Genomic DNA, 22090 nt, shown 5'->3' on the forward strand with positions numbered 1-22090 from the left:
CACTCCCACCCCAAGTGCCGCAGACTCTTCCCTGAAGCTGCCGGCTGTGGCCGGAGCTGCAGCCTCCATGAGGGGCTCCCTCCCACACCCAGGGTAAGAACCGAATAGAACCGAAGGACTTGACATGGAGGGGTGGGGGTTGCTATGATAGGGAGGTGGGATGGGGGTAATAGAAAGGGAGTTGATACCTAATCTGGTGTGTCTGGAACTGGCCCAGCAGAGTAAGCAGGGTGAGGGAACAGAGAGAGAAGACGAATATTACTGGCTATGGAGCCAGCCTGGACCCAGAACCAGGCGGAGGCCAATGGGGCCGACCCAGTGACAGTCCATCTCTCTGGCTGGTGCGGGGGAGGGGAGCTGGGCGACATCAGCCTAGGGGCAACAGCAGAGGGTGGTGTCAGTGGCTCAGCCTGACAGCCTGGGGCACTGCAAGAGTTTGGGGGCTGTGTCTTTGGGCAGGGGCAGAAGAATCTGAGGGTAAGGCGGATGTTATGGGAATGCACCTAATGGGAGGGTCTCTGGGTGTCAGCTGCTAGATTGCTCAGTTGCTCCTATGCTGGGGATGAGTGGGACTGCGAGTTTTTGCCAAGTAAGGGAAGGTGGGGGACACTGCCGAAAAGAAGGGAGGAAGGGGTCATTAAGACGTGGCATGCGCCTCTTCACAGACCAACCTATTTGCAGTGGGCTCCCCGAACCCCTTTCCCTGTGATTAGCTTGAGACGAGGACTCGGCCCCCCACCCCTTTCTGGCTCCCTCCGGAGACTGAGCGGCCACTCTGGAGATTAAGAGCACACTCCCTCCCCAGCAGCTGCCCTGCATTCCCAGTCCTGCCAACCCCACAGGTTCCCAGTCTCAGCCCCACCCCCACCCCATCTCTGCTTCCCTTTCCAAGATGGGGGCTCTTGAACAGAGAAGCCAGTTTCTTCTCCCTCTCTGTGTCCCCCCCACACACACACCATCACCACCCCCCACGCAGAGGCAGCCAAGAAAATGACTTGTCATGCTGGGGTGGGGGCGGAGCTGGAGCCTGAGCTCAGCGCGCACACTCACACACACTCACACACTGCGGCAAACTGCAGCTGCCCGAGTGCCCCCCCACACACACACACACACTCACTGCCTTACTGCGGAGACACCTGCCCTCCTGCCGGCTCAGCTTCAGCACCAGCAGCCCACCCCCACCCCCACCCCATCACTGGCCAAGGGAAATGCCCCTACCTCACAAGAAGTCCTCTCCAATAAAAAAGAAAAACAAGTCCACTCCCTTCAATGGGATTGCTGGGGGAGCAGAAGCGAGAAACAGCCTTTTCTGCCAGGCCTGACAAGGAGGGGCGCAGATACAAACCATGTAGTTGCCAGTCAGAACCAGAGAGCACTTGGGTGAGGGAGAGGGTCTGAAGCCAAGACAGGAACTGGGATCAGAGATGTCTGGTGGTTTTAAGCAGGTGAATGCGGGGGAATGATAGATTGGGGGGAGGAGGAGGGGTAGATAGGTTGCATATCGGTCTGTACTACCTACCAATATTTCTCTTTCGGACCCTCCTAGCTCAAATGTGAGACTTTGTGCAGATGTTGTGGGGCAGGGATGGGGGCAGGAATTGTCCTTCTAAATCTAAACTACTTAGAGCTAGCCTAGGGCCGGCCATTCCCTGAACCTTGATATCCCTCCCCTGCCCAAGCCCTGCCCCTGCTTTCCTCTGAACTGAGCTCAAAGCTTCTCTCAATTTCCTAGTGAATAGAAGAGAACCCTTGAGCTCCTCTTGGGCCCCACCCATCCTGTACAGGGGTTTGGTCTTCTGACACCATCCATAGTCCACTTCCCCTGCAGCTGCAACGGCAGCCCCTTGCTGCCAGATCTGTCTGATCCTGGTACCAAGGCTCTTCCACTTGACAAAGGCCCTGGCCCCGGGCTCCTCTCGTCAGAGCCCCAGAGCAAGGAGAGAGCTGGGTCCCAGAAGAAGGTCTAACTGAGAGATTATGAGCCCTCCCACCAATGTCCTCCCGACAGCCCACTCCCCAGGCCATCTGCTCACCCCTGTTTGTAAGGTAACTCCACTGTGGGCTGCAATTGGCAAGGGCAGGAGCAGAGGACGGCGGCATCCTTCATTATCTTCTGTCTAACCTGCCACTATCTGTGCTACGCTACTTGGTGTTTCTCGTGAGCTTGGAGAAGGAAAGTAAATAGGGGATCTGAGGGTGTCTTATCGTTTTCTATGGCCCGGAGAACACTCAGTCTCTCCTTCCTTATTTGTTTTTTGTTTGTGAGCCCCTTGCTCCCCTTTCCATGGCAGAAGGCCCACAGGAGAGGGGCAAGGATGAGAGGAGAAAGTGTTCACAAGGGAAGGGTTGTAGGGTAGTAAACCAGGCCTCTCTGTAGTCTGGGGACTTGAAGGTGAGGTGGGAGAGGGAGCTGTGAAATCTTTGGTGGTGGGAACAATGTGATGGGTTGCCTGTTTGTGAGTGCAGGCTTGGCCTCTGAGGAACCAGAGAACAGAACAAGAAGTTATAATCCTATTTCTACTCTTTGAATTGTAAAACCCCAAGGGTTTAGACAGTGCAGACTTCTCTGAGTCTTTTGGAATGGGAATTCTGGCCTTAGATGCGGTTTGGAAAGGAGGATGGGGAGTTTGTAGACAAGATGTTCCCATCTCCTAATTTCCAGGCACTCTGCTGACACAAAAGCCCAAGGCAGAAGCAGGCTAGAGAGGAGAAGGCTGATTGAGGATAGCCCCAGGAGCCCTCCCTCCAGCTGAGACCCCCATCCCCAGGCAGCACCAGGAGCTTAGTGCTTGAGAGGGACAAAAGCTTCTTGTCAACAGGGCAGTCTGAGGCCAGATTCTAGGCACAGGGTGTGGCAGATGAAGGGAGGGAGAAGACAGACGGTGTGGGAGAGGGGAGGAGGAAACCCTGAAATGGAAGGGCTGCAGGAGCTAGCTAGTCCCTGGACCTTACTCAGCAGCATCCAAAGCGGCAGGATCTAAGGGTAACCAGGCTTCTCTTTCTCTTCAGACCCATGTTCTGACAGTGCATTCTTCCCTCTCCTGCCCCCACACAATGCCTCTCTATTTTAGTCTATACCCACTCTCTTCAATACAAATTCCTGCATCTTTCTCTCAGGCCAGAGGACCCTCTGCCACCAGAGTGAGATCCTAGAGACCATCATCCTGGTAAACCCCAGTGCCGACAGCATCAGCTCTGAGGTAAGGCCAGGGCTGGTGCCTTGCCACGAGGGCCTGCCGAAAGAGCTGTCCCACCCTTGCCAACGCTACTGCTGTAAGGCCAAGAATTCCTGGACTTGGCTTTGAACCATCCTCTCTCTGCCATCTAAGCTGCTTTACAATCCCCAGCCCCATTCCGGAGGTGTTGTGGCACTACCAGTGGGGAGCATGTCCTTGCAGTACTGAGGGGTAAACAGGAACATTCAGTGTCCTTCCCTGGGTTTCCTCTATCTGTGACCACTCTCCCCTCCTTCCATTCTAGGTTCACCATCTCCTTAGCAGCCCATCAGCTCACAAACTACTGATCTTGAGTGGGCAAAGTTTAGAGCCAGGGGGAGACCTAATCCTACAGAGTGGCACCTATTCCTATCAAAACTTTGTTCAGGTCCTTCACAACCCAGAGGTAAGTTCCATGTCTGCCGGTCTAGAAGGAACAGAATGTGGGATAGGACTAGAGCTGTGGGGAGGGATCCAAGGAAGGAAAAAGCTCATATTGCTTGACCATTGGGGGTCCTGGCAGAAAGGTAGGAGAGGGGAAGATTAGCAGACTGAATCTGAGTCCGGTTAAGACAATCCCAGTAACCTGATCAGCCTTCTATCTCCCATTCCTCTAGATTGCCCAATTGCTCAGCAATAGAGACCCTGGGATCCAAGCCTTCCTCACTGTGTCCTGCTTAGGGGAGGGTGATTGGAGCCATCTGGGACTATCCAGTTCCCAAGAGACCCTGCACCTCCGGCTGAACCCTGAGCCCATACTGCCCACCATGGATGGCGTGGCTGAGTTCTCCGAGTATGTCTCTGAGACCGTGGATGTGCCATCCCCCTTTGACCTGCTAGAGCCCCCTACGTCCGGGGGCTTCCTCAAGCTCTCTAAACCTTGCTGCTACATCTTCCCTGGAGGCCGCGGGGACTCTGCCCTCTTTGCCGTTAATGGTTTCAACATCCTGGTGGATGGTGGCTCCGATCGCAAGTCCTGCTTCTGGAAGCTGGTGCGACACCTGGACCGCATTGACTCGGTGCTGCTCACACACATCGGGGCGGACAACCTGCCAGGCATCAACGGACTCCTGCAGCGCAAAGTAGCAGAGCTGGAGGAGGAGCAGTCCCAGGGATCCAGCAGCTACAGCGACTGGGTGAAGAACCTCATCTCCCCCGAGCTTGGAGTGGTCTTCTTCAACGTGCCTGATAAGCTGCGGCTACCCGATGCATCCCGGAAGGCCAAGCGCAGCATTGAGGAGGCCTGCCTCACTCTGCAGCACCTAAACCGCCTGGGCATCCAGGCCGAGCCTCTCTACCGTGTGGTCAGCAACACCATTGAGCCACTGACCCTCTTCCACAAGATGGGGGTGGGCCGGCTGGACATGTATGTCCTTAACCCCGTCAAGGACAGCAAGGAGATGCAGTTCCTCATGCAGAAGTGGGCAGGCAATAGTAAAGCTAAGACAGGCATTGTTCTGGCGAACGGAAAGGAAGCAGAGATCTCGGTGCCCTACCTGACTTCTATCACTGCTTTGGTGGTCTGGCTGCCAGCCAACCCCACTGAGAAGATTGTGCGTGTGCTTTTTCCAGGAAATGCTCCCCAGAACAAGATCTTGGAGGGCCTGGAAAAGCTTCGCCACCTGGACTTCCTGCGCTACCCTGTGGCCACGCAGAAGGATATGACCACCGGGGCTGTGCCTGCCAACCTCAAACCCAGCAAAATCAAACAACGGGCTGACAGCAAGGAGAGCCTCAAGGCCACCACTAAGACCTCTGTGAGCAAGCTGGCCAAACGGGAGGAAGTGGCTGAAGAAGGAGCCAAGGAGGCCCGCTCAGAATTGGCCAAGGAGTTAGCCAAAACAGAGAAGAAGGCAAAGGAATCATCTGAGAAGCCCTCAGAAAAGCCTGCCAAGCCTGAGAGGGTGAAAACAGAGTCGAGTGAGGCACTGAAGGCAGAGAAGCGAAAGCTGATCAAAGACAAGGTGGGGAAAAAGCACCTAAAAGAAAAGATTTCAAAGCTGGAAGAGAAAAAAGACAAAGAGAAAAAAGAGATCAAGAAGGAGAGGAAGGAGCTCAAGAAAGATGAAGGAAGGAAGGAGGAGAAGAAAGATGCCAAGAAGGAGGAGAAGAGGAAAGATGCCAAACCTGAGGTCAAGAAGATTTCCAAGCCAGACCTGAAGCCCTTTACCCCTGAGGTACGTAAGACCCTCTACAAAGCCAAGGCCCCGGGCAGAGTTAAGGTAGACAAGAGCCGGGCTGCCCGTGGGGAGAAGGAGCTGTCTTCTGAGCCCCGGACACCCCCAGCTCAGAAGGGAGCTGTACCACTCCCAACAGTCAGTGGGCACAGGGAGCTGGTCCTGTCTTCACCAGAGGACCTCACACAGGACTTTGAGGAGATGAAACGTGAGGAGAGGAGGTTGCTGGCTGAACAAAAGAACATAGGACTAGGAGAGAAACCACTTCTTCCAGACACTGCAGAGGAGGGACTCCCAAGCACAGCTGCCCAGGGGATACAACCCTCTGACCCAGGGCTGGAACAAGAAAAGTCTTTGATGAAGGAGAAAGAAGTCGTCTCAGACACGCCTGAGGAACAAGGCAGCAAGGATAGAGGCCCAGACTCTGGGGCTGAAACAGAGGAAGAGAAAGATGCCTGGGAGGAAAAGAAGCAGAAGGAAGCAGAGAGGCTCCCAGATAGAACAGAAGCCAGAGAGGAAAGTGAACCTGAGGTAAAGGAGGATGTGATAGAGAAGGCTGAGTTAGAAGAAATGGAGGAGTTGCACCCTTCAGATGAGGAGGAAGAGGAAGAGACAAAGGCTGAAGGTTTTTACCAAAAACATATGCAGGAAGCCTTGAAGGTAACTCCAAGGGGCAGAGAGGCTCTCGGGGGCCGGGAACTGGGACTCCAGGCTAAGGCACCTGAAAAGGAGACCTCATCATTCCTAAGCAGCCTGGCCACACCTGCAGGAGCCACTGAGCACGTCTCTTACATCCAAGATGAGACCATCCCCGGCTACTCAGAGACTGAGCAGACCATCTCAGATGAAGAAATCCATGATGAACCGGAGGAGCGCCCAGCTCCACCTAGATTTCCTACAAGTACCTATGACCTTCCTGGGCCTGAAGGTCCTGGCCCCTTTGAGGCCAGCCCGCCTGCAGACAGTGTTGTTCCTGTCACCTCCACCAAAGGCTATGGAGCACCAGAGACCGAACTCGCCTACCCTCCCAATATGGTGGCCGCCCCTTTGGCTGAAGAGGAGCACGTGTCCTCGGCTACCTCAATCACTGAGTGTGACAAGCTTTCTTCTTTTGCCACATCTGTGGCTGAGGACCAGTCTGTGGCTTCCCTCACAGCTCCCCAGACGGAGGAGACAGGCAAGAGCTCCCTGCTGCTAGACACAGTCACAAGCATCCCGTCATCCCGCACTGAAGCCACTCAAGGCTTGGACTATGTGCCATCGGCTGGTACCATCTCACCCACCTCCTCACTGGAAGAAGACAAGGGCTTCAAATCACCACCTTATGAGGATTTCTCTGTGACTGGGGAATCAGAGAAGAGAGGAGAGATCGCAGGGAGGGGCTTGCCTGGAGAGAGAGCTGTGGAAGAGGACGAGAAGACTGCAAAGGTAGAGATGTCTAAGAAACTTCACAGTCAATATGGAACCCCAATGTTTGGTGCCCCTGGTCATTCCCTATATCCAGGGGAACCAGCCCTCGGAGAACTGGAAGAGCGCTGCCTCAGCCCAGATGATAGCACAGTGAAGATGGCCTCTCCTCCACCATCTGGCCCACCTAGTGCCACCCATACGCCCTTTCATCAGTCCCCAGTGGAAGACAAGTCTGAGCCCCAAGACTTTCAGGAAGCAGGCTCCTGGGGAGACACTAGGCGTACACCAGGAGTGGGCAAGGAAAATGCTGCAGAGGAGACCGCCAAGCCAGGACCTGAAGGGGACACTCTAGAGGAGGGGGAAAAGGTGCCTCCTCCCAGGAGCCCCCAGGCCCAGGAGGCAGCCATCAGCATTGTTGGGGGACATACAGGCTACACCATCCAACTGTTGCCAGAGCAGGACAAAGCAATAGTTTTTGAGACTGTGGAGGCACGAGAGCCCACAGGCCCAATTCTGGGAACAGCAGCCCTTCCCAGAGATTTGAGGACATCACCACAAGAACCTGGCGAACCTCAAAAATATGAGGTGCTCCAATTTCCTGACCGAAGCCTCTCCCCTGATGATGCAGAGTCCCTCTCTGTCCTCAGTGTGGTCTCCCAAGACATTGCCAACCAGGAAGCCATCCTCAGGTCTCCCTGTGGCCTGACAGAGCGGCACCTACAAAAAGACCCTTGGCCACAGGTATCTCCAGAAGATACCCGGTCACTTTCTTTCTCAGAAGAGAGTCCCAGCAAGGAGACCTCTCTGGATATCTCTTCTAAGCAGCTGTCTCCAGAAAGCCTTGGCACCCTCCAGTTTGGGGAACTAAGCCTTGGAAAGGAAGAAAGGGGGCCTGTGATGCAGGCTGAGGACACCTCTAAGCACCTAGCCACTGGGTCTATTCCAGAACCCCATGCAGCCACAGTGTCCCCTCCCACAGATGGGAACACTGGATACTCTGCACAGGCAGACATCATAGATGAGAGCCCTGATGGAAAATTACCTGCCAGCTCCTTCTCTCACTCTGCACTGTTGGGAGATGGGAAGCACTCACCTGGAGTGATCACAAGCCCTGGTGATCACATTCTGACACCTGATAACTCCCTCACCAAGAGTCCCGAGTCTTTGTCAAGCCCTGCCATGGGCAACATTGCCAAGAAGTGGGAAGGTGATGTTCCAGAGTTAAAAGACAAAGCCCCAGAGCAGAAGGACAAGGGACCTGAGCCAAAGGATGAAGTCCTACAGCAGGACAAAACCCTGGAGCAGGTGGATATTGTCATAGGGCAGAAGGATACAGCCATCGATCAGAAAGGCGAGGCTCTGGAAGAAAAGAATAAGGCTGTGGAACAGCAGGGTAAGACTTTAGAACAAAAAGTCAGAGGCTTAGAAGAAAGGGACACAGCTCTGGAAAAGAAGGACAAGGCCCAGGAACCAAAAGACAAAGACTTGGAACAAAAAGACAAGGCCTTGGAGCAACAAGACAAGATTCCAGAAGAGAAAAATGAAACCTTAGAACAAAAAGTCAGAGACTTTGAACATAAAGACAAGACCCCAGAGGACAAGGCCCCTGAACTGAAGGGCAAGGCCTTAGAACAGACAGACAAAGCCCCTGAACAGAAAGACAAGGCCTTGGAAAAGGAGAATCAGGCCTTAGAACACAAATACTGGGCCTTAGAACAGAGGGATGAAGCCCTGGAACAAAACAATAAGGCTCTTGAACAGCAAAATAAAGCTCTGGAAGAGGAGGACAAGATTCGGAAGGAGAGCCCAGTGCAGGAGGAGAAAACCATGAAACCAAAGGACAAGATCCTAGAGGAAAAATCTCCCGAAAAAGTCAAGGCTGTGGAACAAAAGGAAGACGCTGTGCTGGAAAAGACCAAAGCTCTGGGGCTGGAAGAGAGCCCAATACAGGACAAGACCCGAGAACAGGAAGAGAAATACTGGAAGGAGCGGGATGTGGTCCAGGAGTGGCGAGAAACATCTCCAACCAGAAGGGAGCCAGTTGGAAAACAGAAAGAGCCTGCCCGGACATGGGAGGACACGTCTCCCGAGCAGGAGGACAGGTACTGGAGGAGCAGAGAGGATGTGGCCTTGGAACAGAACACATACTGGAGGGAGCTGAGCTGTGAGCAGAAGGTCTGGTTCCCTCATGAACTGGATGGCCAGGGGACCCGACCGCGGTACACAGAAGAACGGGAGAGCACTTTCCTCGATGAAGGTCCAGATGATGAGCAAGAAGTGCCCCATTTGGAGCATGTGCCCCCGAGCACCTGGGCCTCAGACTTCAAGGGTTTCCAGGAGCCCTCATCTCAGAAGGGGCTTGAGGTGGAGCGCTGGCTTGCTGAATCACCAGTTGGGCTGCCACCTGAGGAAGAAGACAAGCTGACCCGCTCCCCTTTTGAGATCATCTCTCCTCCAGCCTCCCCACCTGAGATGGCTGGCCAGAGGTGTCCTCTGGCCCCAGGACAAGAGAGCCCTATCCCAGAGCCTAAGCCCATGCCACCCAAGAGGAACGAACCTATCACGCCCTCATGGCTGGCTGACATCCCACCATGGGTGCCCAAGGACAGACCCCTGCCCCCTGCACCCCTCTCCCCAGCTCCAGCCCCTCCAACTCCTTCCCCTGAGCCACACACTCCTGTGCCCTTCTCCTGGGGCACGGCTGAGTATGAGAGTGTGGTGGCTGCAGTGCAGGAGGGGGCAGCTGAGTTAGAAGGTGGGCCTTACTCACCCCTTGGGAAGGACTACCGCAAGGCTGAAGGGCAAACGGAAGAAGGTCAGGCTGGGGCTCCTGACAGCAGCTCCCGCAGCTCAAAGGTGCCAGAGGCCAGTGAGAGCCATGCCACCAAGGAGCCCGAGCAGACCGAGCCGGAGCAGAGAGAGCCCACGCCATATCCTGATGAGAGAAGCTTTCAGTACGCAGACATCTATGAGCAGATGATGCTTACTGGCCTTGGCCCTGCGTGCCCCACTAGGGAACCTCCTCTTGGAGCAGCTGGGGATTGGCCGCCACACATCTCAACCAAGGAGGAGGCTGCCGGCCGGAACACATCTGCAGAGAAGGAGCTTTCATCTCCTATCTCACCCAAGAGCCTCCAATTCGACACCCCATCCTTCAGCTATGCAGCCCTGGTGGGACCCACCATACCCACCAGGCAGGAGCCTGAACCAGGGCCAAGTGTGGAGCCCAGCCTCACCCCCCCTGCAGTACCCCCCCGTGCTCCTATCCCCCCGAGCCAAGGCCCAAGCCCCCCTCTTAATGGTAATATCCTGAGCTGTAGCCCAGATAGAAGAAGCTTATCCCCCAAGGAATCAGGCCGGGGTCACTGGGATGACAGCACTAGTGACTCAGAGCTAGAGAAAGGTGCTCGGGACCAACCAGAGAAGGAGGCCCAGTCGCCAAGTCCCCCTCACCCCATCCCTGCAGGGTCCCCCAAACTATGGCCTGAAAGTGAGGCATATACCAGCCCTTCCTCGGACTCACACCTGGGTCCTGTCCGACCCAGCCTGGACTTCCCTGCTTCAGCCTTTGGTTTCTCCTCATTGCAGCCAGCTCCTCCACAGCTGCCCTCTCCAGCTGAACCCCGCTCGGCACCGTGTGGCTCCCTTGCCTTCTCTGGAGACCGGGCTCTGGCTCTGGCTCCAGGCCCTCCCACCAGAGCCCGGCATGATGAGTACCTAGAAGTGACTAAGGCCCCCAGCCTGGACTCCTCACTGCCCCAGCTCCCATCACCCAGCTCTCCTGGGGCCCCTCTCCTCTCCAATCTGCCACGTCCTGCCTCACCAGCCCTGTCTGAAGGCTCCTCCTCTGAGGCCACCACACCTGTGATTTCCAGTGTGGCTGAGCGCTTCCCTCCTGGCCTGGAGGCTGCAGGGCAGGGGTCTGTAGAGCTGGTCCCAGGAATGGAAGCAGCTGCCCACAGCCTCTGGGACCGCACTCCTCTGAGCCCAGCACCTCCAGCTTCACTGGACTTGGCCCCAGCTCCGGCTCCAAGCCTGCCTGGACACACGGATGATGACACCCTATCCTGCCGCCTCGACTGCTCTGTGGCAACCACCAAGAAGCCAAGCACTTTCCAGGGTCCCTCTGGGGACTGTGCCACCAACGGTCCAACTGAAACCAGCCCCAACCCCCCAGGCCTCGCCACAGCCAGGGCTGAGGAAGAAGAGACTGAGGCCTATGCTGCCTGGGAACGTGGGGCCTGGCCTGAGGGAGCTGAGAGGAGCTCCCGGCCTGACACGCTGCTCTCCCCTGAGCAGCCACTGTGCCCTGGAGGGGCATCTGGGGGCCCACCTAGAAGTGTCTCCCCTGAGATGGAGGCTGGGCCCCAGGGGTGTGCCTCTGAACCCCGGCCCCACCGTGGGGAGCTCTCACCATCCTTCTTGAACCCACCTCTGCTCCGGTCCATGAATGACAGTGACCACTCCACTGAGGAAGCTCGGCTGGTAGGGAGAGGGGGGCGGCGCCGGGCGGGGGGCCCCGGGGCCACAGGGGGCCCATGCCCTGTGGCAGACGAGACCCCCCCAACGTCAGCCAGTGACTCAGGCTCCACACAGTCAGATTCTGACGTTCCGCCAGAAACGGAGGAGTGTCCATCCATCACAGCTGAGGCAGCCCTTGACTCAGATGAAGATGGGGACTTCCTACCTGTGGACAAAGCTGGAGGGGTCAGTGGAACTCACCACCCCAGGCCTGGCCATGACCCACCCCCTATCCCCCAGCCAGATCCCCGCCCATCCCCTCCCCGCCCTGATGTGTGCATGGCTGACCCTGAGGGGCTAAGCTCAGAGTCTGGAAGGGTAGAGAAGCTACGGGAAAAGGAGAAAGCACAGGGGAGAGTAGGGCGCAGGACCTCAGGCAGGGCCAAGCCAGCGTCTCCTGCCCGGCGCCTGGATCTTCGGGGAAAACGCTCACCTACCCCTGGTAAAGGTGCTGCAGATCGAGCGTCCCGGGTCCCACCCCGGCCACGCAGCACTCCAAGCCAGGTCACCTCAGCAGAGGAAAAGGATGGACACAGCCCCATGTCCAAAGGCCTAGTAAACGGACTCAAGGCAGGACCGAGTAAGTATGATGTGAAAAGTAGGAGATTGTGAATTGGGGCTGGGTGTGGTTGGTCAGAGGTTCCAGGAGTGGGAGTGAGGGAAGGAGGGAGAAGTTTGCCAAAAGCAGTCTACTTTCCCTCTACAATGCGTCCTGGCTTGTCTCTACAGCAGCCTTGGGCTCCAAGGGAGGCTCTGGCCCCCCTGTATATGTGGATCTCGCCTATATCCCGAATCATTGCAGTGGCAAGACTGCTGACCTTGACTTCTTCCGACGAGTGCGTGCATCCTACTATGTGGTCAGTGGGAATGACCCTGCCAATGGCGAGCCAAGCCGGGCTGTGCTGGATGCCCTGCTGGAGGGCAAGGCCCAGTGGGGGGAGAATCTTCAGGTGAGTGGCAAGGGATGCCAAGGAGGTAGTCTGGTTAAAGCTTCCCCAAGAGGCAATAGTGGAACACAGCCTTTATTTATAAAACGACCGAGCCCTTTCTATGGGCAGCGGGACTACTTTTTGGACCTATAGGTGCCCCATTCCCCTCACTTCCCTTCCTTCACATTTTCACATCTGGCATGTCTTATCTACCTCCTAGGTGACTCTGATCCCTACTCATGACACGGAGGTGACTCGTGAGTGGTACCAGCAGACTCATGAGCAGCAGCAACAACTGAATGTCCTGGTCCTGGCTAGCAGCAGCACCGTGGTCATGCAGGATGAGTCCTTCCCAGCCTGCAAGATTGAGTTCTGAAAGAACCACTCTCCCTTCCCCAAGGATCTGCTCCCCCAGCTCCCTTAGAGAATGGCTACTGCTGAGTCCTTTGGGTTTGGGGGACATGGGAGCTGGGGAAGGAGGGGGTAGGGGACAGGACGTCTTGTGAGGACTTGGGCTGGGCTAAATGGGAGGGGTTGTCCCTTCCCCTCATCCATACCTGTGAGAAATCTCAAAACCAAAGGTAACAGGGATAGGATAAGGGGAGGGTGCAAAATTAGGGTTGGAGGTCATCTGATGCCCGAGAACCCTGGCGTGACACCCTCTCCTAGCATTGCCAAATGCTGGTATTGGGTGGAGAGTGAAAATGGGTCTCAGAGAGCAGCCTCCTCCCTCATGCAGAGATCTTATCCCCAACCCCAGGGACCTCTTTATCTCAATCTATTTATTTAGCATCCCAAGGAAGGGTTTCCAATAGTAACTTATGTGACCTGGGGGCAGGATACTGTCAGTGAGGTGCCCAGAGCTGCACCCTTTTCTCCATCTCCCATCCCTTTACCCACCAGGGTCTGGGTTCCAGCAGGAGTCTGGGGGTACACCGCTGCTATGCTATCGCAATGCTTCCCTCTGTATCTGAATGTCTCAATTCAAAACTTGAAGCTCTTTTGATCAACAGACTGGTGAGAAAAGGAAAGAGCTTATCCTCCTAGCCCCTGCTTCATACCATTCACATCCCAGAGCTGTGCCCAGACCAGGCCTACTGGGCAGCACAAAGGGGCCAGGAGAGCCCAGCCTCAATCCCAGAATTTTCCAAGCTTCCCGACCTTTTGAAGTTTTCACCCACCCATCCCAACTATCCTGATCCCTTCTCATCCCCTGCTTGGCTTCTCTGCATGTGGTCATCTACTGTGGCCTGGTGTGTAATGGGTTAAAAATAAGCCACTGCCTGACATCCTGACATTTGACACCCCAGCAATGTGTGACTCCCCAACATTCCACTATGCCATCCTGCAGCTGAAATGGGAACTCTGGCTGCCTTTCCAGCCCCAAACTCTTGGACAGAGGATCTGGAAGGTGGAGGCCATGCCAGAGCAGAGGACTTGGGGGAAATGAGAGGGAGGAAGGAAAGAGGGAGAAGATACTGAGCTCAAGCTTAACTCCTACTGAGTGATATGAAAACAGGCTGATAATTCCATCTCAGGAGAGGACCTCACCCCAAGCCAGCCAATGAGCAGCCCTGCCAGACTACTGCTGGACTGAAATCCAGACGCGCTCAGGGCTCGCCTGTTCTGCCAAATGACTGTGTGGAAACCAAAATGAGCCCACCTGTGTTCTTCCTAGCTCCCGCCCTCCCCATCCTGCTGTGCTCTGCTCTGCCCCACTCTTCCCCGCTATAGTTCCCAGCTGCTGTAACAGAGACGCCTCCAACTCTAACAATAAATCAAGTTCATTACAGATGCTATAGTCCTGCTTAGGCTTTCTCTGACACCACACGTTGCTTAGGTGCTGGGCCCTGGCTTCCTCTCTGCTTCTCCCAGCACAGTCATTTATCTTGGTGTCTTTGATAACTAGAAGCAATTCCTGGACCCAGGTAAGTCGGAGAACACAGGGTGGGTGAAGGGAGAAGAAAAGGATGAGGAGCCAGCATGATTTCTGAACATGGACGAGGATGCCCTAGTGTGGGGCATAGGGACCAAGGGTGGGAACGTACATTTGGTATGGGAGAGGAAAGAGGAGTAGAGAGTCTCCTGGGAAGGGGATCTGCATACCGTGGGGTTAAGAGCTGAGGGCCAAATAACCAGCAGATACCTCGGGTAGGGTAACACCAAAGAGGTAAGGAATTGAGGGGTCCTAGGAGATCCAGAGCCTATTGAGGGTATATACACCTCTCACTTGTGCAGTTAGGATTTTCATGGAGTGAAACCCTTTACAGTTCTGGGTATGTCAGGAGAAGCCAAGTTGTGAATGTGAATATATGGGCAGGGGGATATGCCAGCCCTCCTAATGTTCTGGGCTCTCCCGATGTGAAGGGGTCAAGAGGGTAATGAAAGAGCATAATCCCCTTATGTCAATACCTCCTGATACGCCAAAGCATCGGAGTAAAAAATTAAGAGGGTGATTCCAAGTATCTGATTAGAAGACATTGTATACCCCCGGTGCTTCAGAGAGATACAGCCTCTCTCCCCTGCAACCCTACTCTTTCAAGACATTTTGGGGTGATGGACTGATTGCCCTTGGGACCTCCTGGGATGCCTGATCTCTGTTTTCATAGCCAATTCCTGCTCAACTACAAAGGCTTTTGACTGGTTCAGATTAATTCAGTCCCAGACATGACTGACTTATAGTCAAATTCATTCCTTTTTTCTTTTTAAGATTTTATTGGGGAATTGGGGAAGGGGAACAGTGTTGGGGAATTGGGGAAAGGGAACAGCCAAGTTGTTGTCCTTCAATTTTAGATGTGGAGTGCACAGCTAGCTCAGCTCCAAGTCCAGTCGCCCGTCGGCAGCTCGCGGCCGCGCAGCTCAAGATGCCGTGTTCAGTCTTAGTTGTGGGTGGGCATAGCCCACCATCCCATGCGGGAGTCGAACTGGCAACCTTGTTGTTAGGAGCACATACTCTCACCAACTGAGCCATCCTGCCACCTGTTGGCAGCTCAGCGGCAGCTCAGCTTGGGCACAGCTCACTGTCCCATGTGGGAATCGAACCGGCAACCCTGTTGCTCAGAGCTTGCGCTCTTAACCAACTGAGCCACTCGGTTGGCCCAATCATATTCATTCTTGAATTTATAAGGACATCACCATCACTACCATCCTCATTATTTCATATTTATTGAGCACTCATAATGTTCCGGCCCCCCACTCCAATGACCACATTCCCCCTCCTACCCACCCCCATTCCCATCCCCAGATCTTTGGGAAAAGCTTCACAATCACACTTGGCCCTAAAGACACAATGATATAAGTACAAACCTCTTGGGGACGCTGGAGTGTTTCGTCTTTGGCCAGTCTGTCCCTGGCACTACTACAGAAATATATATATGTGTGTGTGTATGTGTGTGTGTATATATATATATATCTTTGCTCATGTCTGTACAATATTGATCTGTGCTGATTGCTTAAAATACAACCTGATTTTCTCTACTACAGCATCTCCTAAGCCAAAAAACCCCACAACAAAAGGAGGCCCAGCTTCACAGACTAGCCAAGAACCCCCAGAGCATCTTAAGTAAATACTCTGAAATGTTCACAGCAATCTAATACCTATGTTTCCATAGAGCTATTGCCCAGAGCAACAGACTGGGGCAGAGGGGGCACTTGGGGATGATATGAAAATACCCATAAGCCCAGTCTAAAGATTAGTGGCCATGACGGATGTTTGTTTGGGAAGGGGACTCTTTTTCCCCCCCCAGAGATTTCAGACAGCCATCCTGGGCCCACCTGAGGAGTGCTAGCAAAGACAAGAGTCCCCCTGAATGCACATATGGTCTAAGGGTACCTTGAGAAGTTGTGAATATTCCCTCAGAAGAGTGGAGACCTCGGAGTCCCCTTTTGCACTTTTTTGCACTTACTGTCCCCGGATGGTGTCTTCAGCAGTTAAGAGGCATTTCCTTGAACAATCTGGGATTTCCTGGGATGCTCAGGGGAGGCTGGGTGATGATAGACCAGCCCACCCCTTGAAGAAAATCCTATTCAAGTCTAATGGCTTGGTGAGGAGTCAATGGCTGCTTTGAACCTGAAATTGGCTCCTCACCAAGCCCAGCTCTGACACAGGTATGCTTCATGCTAAGACGACTGCTTCCTCAGACACCTCTGGTGAGATCCAAGGCCTTATGCTGGCAGGTGAGTTAGCCAACAGAAAAAGTTGCTAGCTCAAATGGCTGGTATAGTGTAACACCATGAACGAGTAAATGATTAATCACATGTTGCTGGTGGAAGGGGTGAGTTCTGGTCGGGAGCTCGAGACCGGCTCTGAGGGTTTGGATCACTAGATGGATGCTGGGTTTGGGGAACGCCCTCTTGAGGCAGCTGGTCAGTGACCTCAGGGACCACCCAGGACTGCTGATTAACCTCCTCAGGGACCTCCTGGAGCTGCAGATCACTCTCCTCAGGGAACTCTTGGGATGGTGTATCAACCTCAGGGATGTCCTGAGACAACAGATTGATTGCAGAAGCCTCTTGGGCCAGTCTGCCAACCTCCACAGAGAACTCCTGGCATGGTTGGCTGAGCTCCTCAGGGATCTCCTGGTAAAGCTGGCAAGTTTCCTCAGAGACTTTCTGACATAGATGGCTGGCTTTCTGGTGCGGCTGGCTGATCTGAGGGACCTCCTGGAGAGTCTGGTTAACATCATCATGGGTCTCCTTGCATGGCTGGCTGCTGTCAGGGACCTTCTGGCATGGCCGGCTGGCCTCTTCAGGAATGTCCTGGCGTGGCTGGCTAATGACAGGGACCTGCTGGCATGTCTGGTGGACCTTCTCAGCAACCTCCTGCCATGGCTGGCTGGTTTCCACAGGTGGTTCCTGTAGAGACTGGTTTGGTTCAAAAGACACTTGCTCCTCTTCTATGGGGAGCTCTTGTGCTCCATTCCCAGGGGTCTCCTGGAGCAGCCCAAAGCCTTGACGTTCTTCACTCACAAGTGAACGTAATGAGGGTTGATCACTGAAGCCAAAATGACAGTTACCTTCCACTGCAGTAGGGGAGGAAGGCCCAGCACTGGACACAGTGCTGGAAGGGCCACTGCTGTCTGTAAAGAAAAGTCAGGAGACCAAGTCAGGCAAACTGGAACAGTAGGCTCTACTCTATGTATGTAGTCCAAGCGGCATAATAGATGGCCTACATTACTCATGTCTCGGGGAAAGAGGGCCTGAATTCTTTCCAAGTTATGCAGAGACTCCTAAGTTAGCCCAGCTCAGAAACTGTTGCTCTGGCCTAATGTACACTATGAGAGTAGAACTAAGGTACATCTAAGACTTTGGGAGAGAGTACTGAGGCCACTTCACCCAGTTCTTTCACAAATATATCCTTATCCCATTTCCAAATTCCCATGATCCCTCATTCATGCATAGGCATTTGTTTTGTTTAGTACGAATAGTTTCGAAGCATAGGAACTTATCCCAGTGGTTCATAATTAGGGTTACATATCAAAATTATGGGAAATTTTTTTTTAAAAATACAATTTTCCAGATTCCCTCTCCAGAGATTCTAATTCTGTAGGTTTAGGGTAAAGGTGTGGGGTGGAGAGGGGGATGAGGGCAATATATTTTGTTGAAACACTACCAATTAAATTTGATACATCTTTGGTTACAAATCATTTCTTTAAAGCAATCAACATATTTCTGAGGCAGAGGTGATCACTGTTTATAGCCCAAGATAAAAGTAAGCAGAAGAGTGTAGAAAAACCTTGTGAGTCATAACAGTAGAAAAGAAAATGATTTACCCGAAGATGGAAGACTGCCACGGAATTTCTAAATGGCAGCAGTTCTTAATTAACCTTTCTGAGGTTCACTGACCCCTTTGAAACTGCAATGAAAGTCATGGACTATCTTCTCAGAAGAATCTACATATGGATATTCACACTAATCTTTACATATAATTCCTGGGGTTCACAGACTTTATACTGAAATCCATCCATAGATCCAAAGTTGAGACCCTGTAAGTCTTGGGGCATACAATATTACAGTTTTGTGGATAGAATATACATATAAAATATAAAAACTAATTTCCCAGATCCCAACAGTAGTAATATGGAAGACCTTACAGCCTTCAATTACACTGTGGGACAATTCCTACCCCAACCTCTACTTCTTCATTGACCTCTAGTAGGGGACAAATCTACTTTTCCCTTTGTACATATTATATTTATTGACGGTATTAAAACTTTATATTCAAAGCACTCTAATATAAATAATCACAGATTTGGGAAATAGAGGACATCTGAAAATCTTGTCATCAAAGAGAACCTGATAGATGGCAAGACTGAGCCTCCAAAAACTCAATCAGTCACTGAGATTAAGGTATGCCAGTTCTCTCTTTTCTGTAAAGGATCACAGGAGGCATGCTTCAAGCAGAAAAAAAAGAGGAATGTGGTTTGAGACAACAAGGTTTATTGAGGGCAGAGAGACAGACCCTAAAGAAAATGCTTACCAATGAGGCTATACACCTGATACTAAGGCTTAAAAAAAAAAAAAAAAAGCTGTAAGCTGAGTTCTCTCAAGGATAGAAATAGCCTTGATATTCAGCTAGTGGTCTGATTCAGGCAAATTAAAGAGGTCATACAGAAATATAAGCGGGAGGGACACGACAGGCATAGAACCCAAAAACAATAGAGGATAGAGGTAAAATGGGGCAATGGCAAGATGAGTATAGGATAATCTGAAATTCAAGGGAAGAATTCTTGATGTCAGGAAGGAAAGTTTCTTCTGCATACTCGATTCAAGAATAAGGGCAAAATTCTATAACTGTTTACTCCAATGCTGAAATATGAATCTTTGTTTAAGTCCTATCCAAGTAAAACAGTGAAAGGCATGTTTGATTTTAGTTATTCCCTCAGAACAGGATGAATAAGGAAAAGGTTTTCTATCACTGGTGTCTTTGGCCCCTATCTCCCCTCTGATCACCACTGGTATCTCGTCCTCCCTACAATTACCCTAAGAACTCCTTGTGGCTCCACTGTTTATGCTGTTACCAAGGATAATCAGTGATAGGCTAGAGATTATAAAGAAGAGATGGGGAAAAGCAGCATATCAACTCGAACTAACAACTGAGAACAGACAACTTGAGAGAAAGGGTATATAGAAAAGTGGTAGCAGGTTCTAGTTTCCTTCTCCCAGCTCTTCTATATATCTAGGTTTCCTCCTAAGTCATCTTTACGTGAGGAAGTTGTAAAGACCTAATAAGGATCTGAGGAGAATGAAGTCTCCATCCTTTCTTCCCCAAAGACCCTCCAGAGCACTATCTTTTAGGAGCCTCTCCAATGAGATAGAGGGAGCATGGGGGAAAGAGGTGAGGAGACAGTCAACAGGCCCTCTCTTCATCTTGGAAAAGGCAGGTGAGTCTGCTTCCCTGACTGGTTATTCCTGGTCTTTCCACCCTCCTCTTCATTTCCCTCATGTGACAGGTCTCTCACTCACCATTACCTCCATCCCTCTTGGCCTTTGTCTAGGCAGTTCCAGGATTACTTACACCAAGGGGGCTTCTCAGAGCGCTGCCGGAGTTGTAAAGTAGGTGAATGAAGAGTGCGGGGTGGGGAAAACGGGATATCTGAGGCCTGGTTGCTGTGCATAGAGTCAAAGAGGGCTGGATAGGTGGGGGAGAGAGAGGAAAGGGAAAAAAAAAAGTTATGAGGAAGAAAATCCAAGAGCCACAGATTCTCAATGTAAGTCAAAACCAACGTATGCTTCCTCAGGTTGAGAAGGAGCATCCTAGGGACCCTTCACACAAACTGTTTTTAATATTTTAAACTTTTATTGTGACTATTTTCAAATAATATTTTTTAAAGTCGTTGAAAGATTAGTACAATCAATACCCACACTCTCACCTCCTATATTTAACACATTAACACATGTCAACATTTTGATACACTTGTTTTCATCTATTTCTTCATGCTGAAGAAATAGTTCTCCAAAATAAATGATAGACATTATGAAACATTTTACCTCTGAATGTTTAATATGTATCTCTAAAATACAAGGAATTTCTCCTACCTACCCATATACCATTAATAAGCTTAACAAAATTAAAAATAATACCCTAATATCATGTAATACCCAGTCCATGTTCAAATTTCCTCCAATATTCCTAAAATGTCTTTTATAGTAAGATCCAAACATGCACAATGCATTGCATTTTATTATGCCTCCAAAGTCTCTTTTAATCTAGAATAGTGCCTGCCATTTATTGTTTTTATAGTGACTGGATTTTTTTCAGTCTAATAGGTGAGAAATCATATCTCAGTGTAATTTTAATTTGTATAGTTCTTATGATCAAGGTTGAGCATCATTTCATATGTATAATGGCCAATCTGCATTTCTTTCCTTGTAAACTATTCTTCTTTAAAAATCACTTTTGGTCTTTTCCTTATTGATACGGAAGAGCTCTTTGTACTTGAGGATGATTAATCCTATATGTGTTATAAATCGCAAAAAAAAAATTTCTTTTCTTATGATGTTGCTATTGGTTTTGTTTTTTTTAAAAAAATGTTTATATGGTTTAATTTAGCAATCTTGTTCTATTGTTTTCCAAATTTGAGTTTGAATCAGAATTAGGCTTTTCTTACTTACAAGTGATAAAGGAATTTATCACTATCACCCTTGCTTACTTTACTACTTGCAGAGTTTATTATTTTTTTAATTGAGGTGAAATCCATATAACATAAAGTTAACCATCTTAAAGTGTATAATTCTGTGGCATTTAGCACAACCACAATGCTGTGTACCACTTATATCTAGTTCCAAAACATTTCCATCACTCCCAAAAAAAAGTCACTCCCCATTCTGCCCTATCCCCCAACCCCTTGAAACCACCAATCTGCTTTCTGTCTCTACTCTGTCTATTTCATATAAATGGAAGCATACAATATGTAACTTTTTGTGTCAGGCTTCTTTCACTTGGCATGTTTTTGAGGTTCATCCATGTTATAACATGTATCAGTATTTCATTCCTTTTTTTTCTTAAGATTTTATTGGGGAATTGGGGGAGGGGAACAGACAAGTTGCTGTCCTTTTGTTCTTCAGTCTAGTTGTGGAGGACGTCGTTTCACTGGCCAATGTTGGTATCATCATTGTGCTCTTCCTGGGTGAGGCAGTCGCTTGCCGGCCATTGGGCAGCCGCTCACTGGGGCTCATGGCAGCTCACGGAGGCCCAACTCCAGGTGGAGCTGTTGTTCACCATCTGAGCTGTAGAGGGTGCACCGTCACCAACCCGCATGTGAGATCCAAACTGGGGCCCTGCTGCTCAGAGCCAGCGTCCCAAACCAACTTTTTACCAACGTGCCACTCGGCCAGCCCAGTATTTCATTCCTTTTTGTACCTCAGTAATATTCTATTGCATGTCTATATCATATTTTATTTATCCATTCATGCACTTTTCAGTTGTTCCTACCTTTTGACTATTGTGTATAGTGTCACCATGAACATTCGTGTGTACGTATTTGAGTACATGTTTTCAATTCTTTTGAGTATATACCTGGGAGTGGAATTGCTGGGTCATAGGTAATTCTATGTTTAACTTTTCGAGGAATTGTCAAACTGTTTTCCACAATGGCTGCACCATTTTACATTACCACCAGCAATGTACGAGAGTTCCAATTTGTTCATGCCCTCACCAACACTTTTCTTTTTTCTCCTTTTTTAAATTACAGACAACCCGGGCCGGCCGAGTGGCGTGATGGTGAAGAACTGGCTTGGGATACCAGAGGGCCCCGGTTCAGATCCCACATATGAGGGCCAGTGACACTGCCCTCTACAGCTAAGATGCTGAACAAAAGCTCAACCTGGAGCTGGGCTG

General features: G+C 51.2%; 2 protein-coding genes across 19 annotated transcripts in view; one reads left to right on the forward strand and one right to left on the reverse strand.

The window, feature by feature from the left end:
- Positions 1–14046, forward strand: part of MAP1A (microtubule associated protein 1A) — a 20118-nt gene extending 6072 nt beyond the window's left edge. The window contains exons 1-6 of one of the 3 annotated variants that reach the window (XM_019644876.1): positions 5–93; positions 3118–3200; positions 3481–3621; positions 3833–11903; positions 12053–12273; positions 12473–14046. In XM_019644876.1, coding sequence (XP_019500421.1) covers positions 3983–11903; positions 12053–12273; positions 12473–12628 — 8298 coding nt within the window. In that variant the 5' untranslated portion in view covers positions 5–93; positions 3118–3200; positions 3481–3621; positions 3833–3982 and the 3' untranslated portion in view covers positions 12629–14046. Of the gene's footprint in view, positions 1–4; positions 94–3117; positions 3201–3480; positions 3622–3832; positions 11904–12052; positions 12274–12472 lie in introns of those variants that run through there. The other 2 variants (XM_019644875.1, XM_019644877.1) reach the window with 2 other exon arrangements.
- Positions 14047–15275: 1229 nt separating this feature from the next.
- PPIP5K1 (diphosphoinositol pentakisphosphate kinase 1) overlaps positions 15276–22090 on the reverse strand; it is a 42491-nt gene continuing 35676 nt past the window's right edge. For all 16 annotated transcript variants that reach the window (XM_019644967.1, XM_019644961.1, XM_019644972.1 and 13 more), the window contains 2 exons: positions 19769–19882; positions 15276–17330 (listed from right to left, as the gene is read on the reverse strand). In XM_019644967.1, the coding sequence (XP_019500512.1) occupies positions 16501–17330; positions 19769–19882 (944 nt within the window). In that variant the 3' untranslated portion in view covers positions 15276–16500. The remainder of the gene's footprint in view (positions 17331–19768; positions 19883–22090) is intronic.

The sequence above is a fragment of the Hipposideros armiger genome, unplaced genomic scaffold (assembly GCF_001890085.2).
Source record: "Hipposideros armiger isolate ML-2016 unplaced genomic scaffold, ASM189008v1 scaffold_92, whole genome shotgun sequence".
Lineage (NCBI taxonomy): Eukaryota > Metazoa > Chordata > Mammalia > Chiroptera > Hipposideridae > Hipposideros > Hipposideros armiger.